The 6,628-nt window shown below is 44.2% G+C and overlaps 1 protein-coding gene across 3 annotated transcripts in view; it reads right to left on the bottom strand.

Moving 5' to 3' along the window:
• Window positions 1–506: 506 nt before the first annotated feature.
• The window catches only part of ZP2 (zona pellucida glycoprotein 2), a 26,537-nt gene continuing 20,415 nt past the window's right edge, over window positions 507–6,628 (bottom strand). For all 3 annotated transcript variants that reach the window (XM_031033574.2, XM_081819876.1, XM_006738322.3), the window contains 11 exons: window positions 6,481–6,577; window positions 6,206–6,387; window positions 5,517–5,643; window positions 4,691–4,878; window positions 4,516–4,607; window positions 4,293–4,417; window positions 3,944–4,133; window positions 2,592–2,727; window positions 2,421–2,517; window positions 1,756–1,836; window positions 507–671 (listed from right to left, as the gene is read on the bottom strand). In XM_031033574.2, the coding sequence (XP_030889434.1) occupies window positions 526–671; window positions 1,756–1,836; window positions 2,421–2,517; window positions 2,592–2,727; window positions 3,944–4,133; window positions 4,293–4,417; window positions 4,516–4,607; window positions 4,691–4,878; window positions 5,517–5,643; window positions 6,206–6,387; window positions 6,481–6,577 (1,461 nt within the window). In that variant the 3' untranslated portion in view covers window positions 507–525. The remainder of the gene's footprint in view (window positions 672–1,755; window positions 1,837–2,420; window positions 2,518–2,591; window positions 2,728–3,943; window positions 4,134–4,292; window positions 4,418–4,515; window positions 4,608–4,690; window positions 4,879–5,516; window positions 5,644–6,205; window positions 6,388–6,480; window positions 6,578–6,628) is intronic.

Below are 6,628 nucleotides of genomic sequence, written 5' to 3'. Positions count from 1 at the left end.
ATTCTTTTCTGTCCCCCAAGGGAGATTGCTGCTCTCAAATTGCATGATGAATACAGGGAACAATAACTGAATACCTTCAAGTTCTCAGGGAAAGTTTCTTTCAAAGAGTAATTTGAGTTAGGAAACAGTGAAGCAGAACACTAAATTCCTTGGGAACACCTGGTTACTCTGCCCTTCTAGTGACTAAGGGTGACCTCTTGTCTCCACATCTTGCATATATGATGGAGGGGTGAAAGACTAGTCATCTAAAGGCAGCCCCAGAGCTGGGCTGTAGCTAAGACCCACTGCTGGTTGAATTTTCTGGCACTGCCAGTTTGGGGAGTGGAGGTCAGAAAACGGAAGGACAGGAAGCAGTTAAGTCCTGAATTTCCTTATTTGCATCTACACAGCCAAAGCCCATTAGGATTGTGGCAAGGTTCTACCTTCCTTCTACAAGTGTGACCGCAAGAAGCCATCCTTGAACTCCATGTAAGTTTAATGAGGTAAAAGCAGGCAGCTTACTTCAACCACTTTATTTGAAAATCCTTAGTGATTTAACATCATGGTTCTTTTCTTGTGCAGGTAGCTAATGAGGCCTAGAGTTGCCACCAGGCCTGCTAAGGCACCCACAGCCACCACAGTCTTAAAAGCAACATATCCGGCAGCCCCGTGCCCTTTCGAGTCCACAGCATCTGGGAAGGAAGCAGACATTCAAGTCTTAAGATCATTTAAATCAAAAGGCCTAAGTCAAAGCCTGAGGGTCCCCAGAGAAGTGAGATTAAGCCTCAAAGGATTCATTTGGGAAGCTTACAACCTGGAATACAGTCTACTCTTTGAGCCAAGCTCCTCCTCTCTCTACTCTGCTCCCGCGGCTGTTCCCAATTCCTACTTGCTTTTATTAATCTAAGAATCAGATGAGTCAACACCAGGAAAGAACCTGTTTCAGCCTATTTAACATTATGGCACTAATAGAGATGGTCCCGAGTGCATGATTTCTTGCAGGTTGTTAGGGATTTAAGACCGCTTACTTTCAAATTGTGGGCCTGGGATGAAGATATGGGATATTAACAGGAACACAATCTAGTACAGACTGAAGTTTGGCAGTAGTAAGGCACATGCCTTCTGACCTAATAGTTTCACTTCTAGAAAGATATCCCCTGGGGGCACCTACGTGTTTCAGTTGGTTAAGGGTCTGACTCTTGGTTTTGGCTCAGGTTGTGATCTCAGGGTTTTGAGTTTGAGCCCCCAGGTTGGGCTCCGTGCTCAGCCAAAGTCTGCTTGAGATTCTCTCCCTGCAATCTCCCTGCCCCTCCAGTTTGTGTTCTAAAATCTTAGAAAAAAAAAAAAAAATCCCGAATTTGTGTAGTAGGCTAAGATTTAAGAGCATTCTACTGTGGCATTAGTGACAAAACTGGAAGTAACTAGATAGCCGAGAATGAGGACTGTGGCTAAGATAGAGCCATGTAGATGGAATCCGATATAGCTATTAGCAGTGAGGTAGTTCTCTGTACAGATTAAGTGGTTCTAACAAGTTAAAAAGAAACATACAGCAAGTAGGTAGAACATATCAGGATTCCACTTGCGTTAAAAGATTTTTTTTTTTTTTAAAGAGGGATTTTTGGACAAGTACACAAGAGACTTAAAGGTATGGCTAGGAAGAGAGACTCGTTTTATTACTTAGGATTACTGTAAGCATGTAGTATTTGTGCATAGTTAAATTTAAACATAAATCTAAGATCTTGAATCCAGGAAGTACCCTAGGCTTTAAATCCATACCTCTGAGTGAAGAGCCATCTGACAACAGGAGGATGGGTCCTGGGAGACTTACTATCATTTTCTCTTCAGTGGCACCTGTGGCTGGGGACAGAAAATGGAGTTAGTGTTTGACCTCTGGAATAGGGACCAGTGGAAAGAGGTGTGTCGATGGACTTCTTAGAGCACATCTCCACCGAGTCCCCGGCTCTATGTGGGTTTTCCCCACCTTTGCAGGAGAGGGCATATACTTTACTGTAAAAACAGGATAAACTCTCCAAGAATATCCCAAGAAGATTAAGTTCCCAGTTCACCTAGACTCCACAATAGTAACTTTTCAGAGTCACCTCTGCAAAAGATCAGGCTCCAGTCCATGTGCAAAACCAAACTTGCCCATAGTCTGATCAAGAACTTGCCATCTCAGCCTTATCATATGGGCAGGGTGAACTGGGCTGAGAAGGTTTCTTGGAACACGCGAAGAGTCCTAACGAAGCCCTCAATTCTTTTTTATTTTATGTGAACTCTACACCACACATGGGGCTCAAACCCACCAGTCCAAGATCAAGAGTGATAGTCTCTACTGACTGAGCCAGCCAGGTACCCCACAGCCCTCATTCTTAAAGCTTCCAATTCTGAAAGGATAAGGCTTGCTTTGAGGACTCACAGTAACAAGGACTTGAAATTTTTACCTCGCCGCTGTCTGGATGACACAGGGCAAGTCACAGAACACAGAGGGGAATCAGGAGAGAGTTGATTGCAGATTAACGCACTGCAGTGGAAGTAGACCTGGAAATAGAACAAGAGTGAAGTAGAACTGATGCACTCACATTCAACCTGTCCCGGGTGGTTTAATTGCTTACCAGGCTAGAGAGCACTTGGGCCTCTGATACAAAGGCAAAGGTCTTCACATCAAACCTCTGATAGTGATTAGGATATGTCACAGAGGAACCAACCGGATGGAAGGTGGTTCTGTAGTTGTCCAGGTTGTATTCACAGCTGGGAGGCACACACAAAGGAAGAACATCAGCCACATTATCCACCCTCCCCCCAGCCCCCTGCCCCAAGTTTGACTCAACACTTGCCCAAATTCATCCATATATATTCTAACACCATCCAAACTGTTCTACCTTCTACCTGTGCCTTTTATTTAATATACTTTCTGATGTGGCCTATCCAACAATATCAAGTCATGAGTTATACATGCCAGTTCTATTTTTCTAGCCTATAGTAATACAATTTAAGTATCTATTTGTTTGCCAGCTAAACCCATCAGGAGCTACTAAAGCGCTGTATGTAGTTCTTCTCACTGGCTTAAATTCTTCCTACTCCTCTGAGTGCCTAGTATGTCCCAGGCAGTTAGTATAGGTCCGTGACAAAGGTAGAGAACTCCTGCTACTTTATCTCCTTGATGACAGTTGAAGAATGATAGCTATAAGGAAATTTGCATATTAGGTGGGGCTACACATAATCCTGACACAGTAGTGTACCTGGAGTTTAAGGGTTTAGCAACAGATTACAACAGCTTCAAGGAAGGTAATGTGCAATTTCCATCCAGGTGCAAATGCCTGCAGGCAGAGCTCCCAGGACAAATACCAATTATTGAGTGTGTGTAGTTACAACTTAATAGCATTATGGTCTTCAGGCTAGAGTCAGATAGGCTTTCAAATCCCACCATTTACTAAATATTACTTTGGGCTAGTTATTTAAGCAGCAAGCATGGGTTTCTTCATGAAGTGAGGTGGCTAGTATATTTCACAGAGTGGTGAGGTTCAAATAATGCATGTGGAGTACATAGCACCATGCCTGGCACGTGGTAGAATAGGAACTGGAGATCTATTCTCTCCAGATCAAGAGTGTTGGAGCCAGACATCCTTGGGGAGGATCTGATTCTTTCATGTTCAAGGGTAAGAGGAAAGCATGAATCATGCTATTGGACTAAGGACTGGTTACTAATGAACACAAAGATCAGGGCCTTTGTGACAGAGTGCTCTTCTGAAACCCAAGAGGGTTTTAGCTCTTGTCAATTTTGTTTCTAAAAGTGTTTGTGTTCGTTTTTGTTTGTTTTTTTAAAATAATCTTTACCCCCAACATGGGGCTCGAACTTACAACCCCAAGATCAAGAGTCACATGCTCTACTGACTGAGCCAGCCAGGTGCCCCTTCACTGACAATTTTTGATTAGCTGAGCTACCTTATGGGTTGAGAATACCTACCCATCCATGATAATATTCCACTGGGGGAGTGAGTCTGGGTCCATGGTGGGTGTTGCCCAGCAATCATCTAAGACCAGCTTGATGTTGGGGTCAGTCCTATTAAGGACTCTTAGTTCCAGGTAAATTGGTTGGCGGAGGTATCTCACCACGGGGTACTCCCTGTCCCCATAAGGTCGAAGGTAGGATTTATCTGAAATGGAATGGAAACATCCTCACTACTCAAGTTGTTGATGGTGGCAGTAGGAGCTAAAGCATCACTAGTGCTCCATTAGTCTGGCAGCATCAGAAAGTCCAGGCAAGATTTCCCTGAAAGTCTTTAAGCAGGATTTCTTAGGCTGTGAGGTCTCACCTGGGTAGGTTTGCAGGCTCAAGGCAAGTGGACCTGGCCTCACTGAGGCCATTGGAGGAGGAAGACTTTGGACATCAGTCTTTATTAGCAGGTCATCTCTGCTGTAACGGCACTTCACAGTCATTCTGTAACAAATGGGGGGAGGGGGGAGGTGGTAAGATGAATTTTAGGTTAGAAGACGGCTTTAATTTAATGTGGAGCTTAAGTAGCAATTGCATCACACCTGAATTCACTATCTCTGGAAATTGTGCGTGGAGGGAGATCCGCCCAGAGAGCATGTATTTCATTTTCATAAATGACTTTGTCATCCTTGAACTTAAAATTAGAGAAAGGTTAGAAGTGGGTGACCAGTGATCTTACAGTCTAGTCTTAACACCTCGCAGTCTGCTGGCACTCACCTTATATCTTGTTCCGCATCCGTTCAGGGGGATGTGAAACAGTGTCAGCCCTTGAGATGGAACCTTGAAGGTAGGTCGGCAGGACGAGTCTCCCACCCTGAGGGTATCCAAGTTTAGAGCTGGTTTTGTTTGGTGGCTGTAGACCTTGACATCCATAAACCCATCCTGGGTGCACAGGTCACCTATAACTAGATGGTGGTAAGAGTTTAAAGAAACATGTCTGCCATGTTAATGGTCATCTACCAACCTTCAAGTATGGATGAAGAGACCTGTAAGAAAACCCTGAGGGACTAAAGTGAGTTGAGGGTCAGATTATGGCTTCGAGTGTAATGCCTTGTGTCATTATGTTCCTTCTTACAAGACTCACAAATCCTGAGTGGTTTGGGGAAGGGAATGGGGGGTGGGAGGGTAGTTGATGAAGGAACTAGTTTTTCCCATTGGCTTGACTGGATACAGGTTAAGTAAGAGAAGCACAGGGGCAGAGCCAAGACTGAACCAAAAATACCTACTCCACGTCCTTGAGGAATCTGTAGGCATTTGGGGTAGTCTTTTAAACTTTTGTAGTCCTTCTAGTTACAGGTTGGAATCAATCTTATTTCGGTGGTGGGCTCAGGCTCCTAATGCAGAACATATCCAGGCTACTTAAACATGGATCCGTTATAGCGAGATCTACCCGTATGTATATTTTGAAGGTGTTTTCTTCGGGCTCTGTTATAGCAGCTACACGGAGATTTCTGATCTGGTCAGTTTCCTCGGAGTATAAGTAAAACAGGTCTGAAACTGTTTTCCCATATACACAAGAGCTAAGGGACAAAATGTTTCTTACCTATAGAAACTGGTGACTCACAGACACACTCGGGATAAACCACCATGGAAACAGTCTCCAGTTTAAAGGCAAAGGTCAGCTTGAGTGAAGCTAAGTAGAACTGATTGGGTAGGCATTTTTCAGAGGACTGAAATGAGACAAGAATTTTGATTAGCAGCCACAGCCCTGGGGGCCCAGAATAGCCCACAGTGAGGCAGGAAGTTAGTACACTATATACCTATAGGGCAGGCTCCAGAATTGATCAGGTTTCCCTTTAAACCAGAACAAGAGAGCCTATCACTTCTCCAGATCAGGATGCTGTCCTAGGCAGGAAATTTATTGCTTTAAACCCATGCCCTGAAACACCCAGCTCTGCATGCTCTTTGTACTAGACACTAAAGCCTGAATTAACAGATCCAATTCCAAAGAGCCGAGTCCTCTGCCAAGCCAGGTCTGAGTAAAAAGGACTCTACAAATGTTGTCAGATGTTATTGCAAAACACACATACCCCGACACAAGATTACTCTGCTGTCCCTGGCAATTGCATCTGTCAAGAATTCACTTAGGCAAAGTGATCAACTGAGGCCTGTCCGAGTTTGAATCCATTATATGGACAGTTAGAATTTATGGTCAAGTCATCAGCTGTATCCTAAAGACTGTGCTTCAAGCCAGGCTTCCATAAAGCTCAGTGGTTCATGATAGGAACATACTTTCATTCTGAGAAGAGTTTTGCTGAAGTGCAATCTCAAGCCCTTGGATTCTTCCTTCTCGATCCCATGGTCGTGCAGCTGGCTTACGGCAAAGTTCCTGTTTTCAAAGCTCACGGATGTTAACTTCCCAGGAAACTCTGGTATGGTGAGCGTCACGTGTGTGGCATTACAGGTCACGGGATCTAGAAGGAATGGCCGACACGATGCCTATGATCAGTTTTCGTCCCTGGAACAGTGTCTCCCACAACTGGATCTGCCCTTTCCTAGGGCCTTACCTGACAAACAAAGCATTTGTGTTGTTAAGATGAGCTTCTGCCCAAGAGATTCTTGTATCAATTTCACAGGTGCTGTGTAGAGGTGACTGTTACCTTGCTGAGGGTGGGGTGGAGGGAGAAACATTTTTATTTATTTATTTATTTATTT

The sequence above is a fragment of the Leptonychotes weddellii genome, chromosome 5 (genome assembly GCF_054177405.1).
Source record: "Leptonychotes weddellii isolate Sample4059 chromosome 5, ASM5417740v2, whole genome shotgun sequence".
Classification (NCBI taxonomy): domain Eukaryota; kingdom Metazoa; phylum Chordata; class Mammalia; order Carnivora; family Phocidae; genus Leptonychotes; species Leptonychotes weddellii.
Note: the sequence above shows the minus strand (reverse complement) of the source record. Positions and strands in the feature narration are given on the sequence as shown.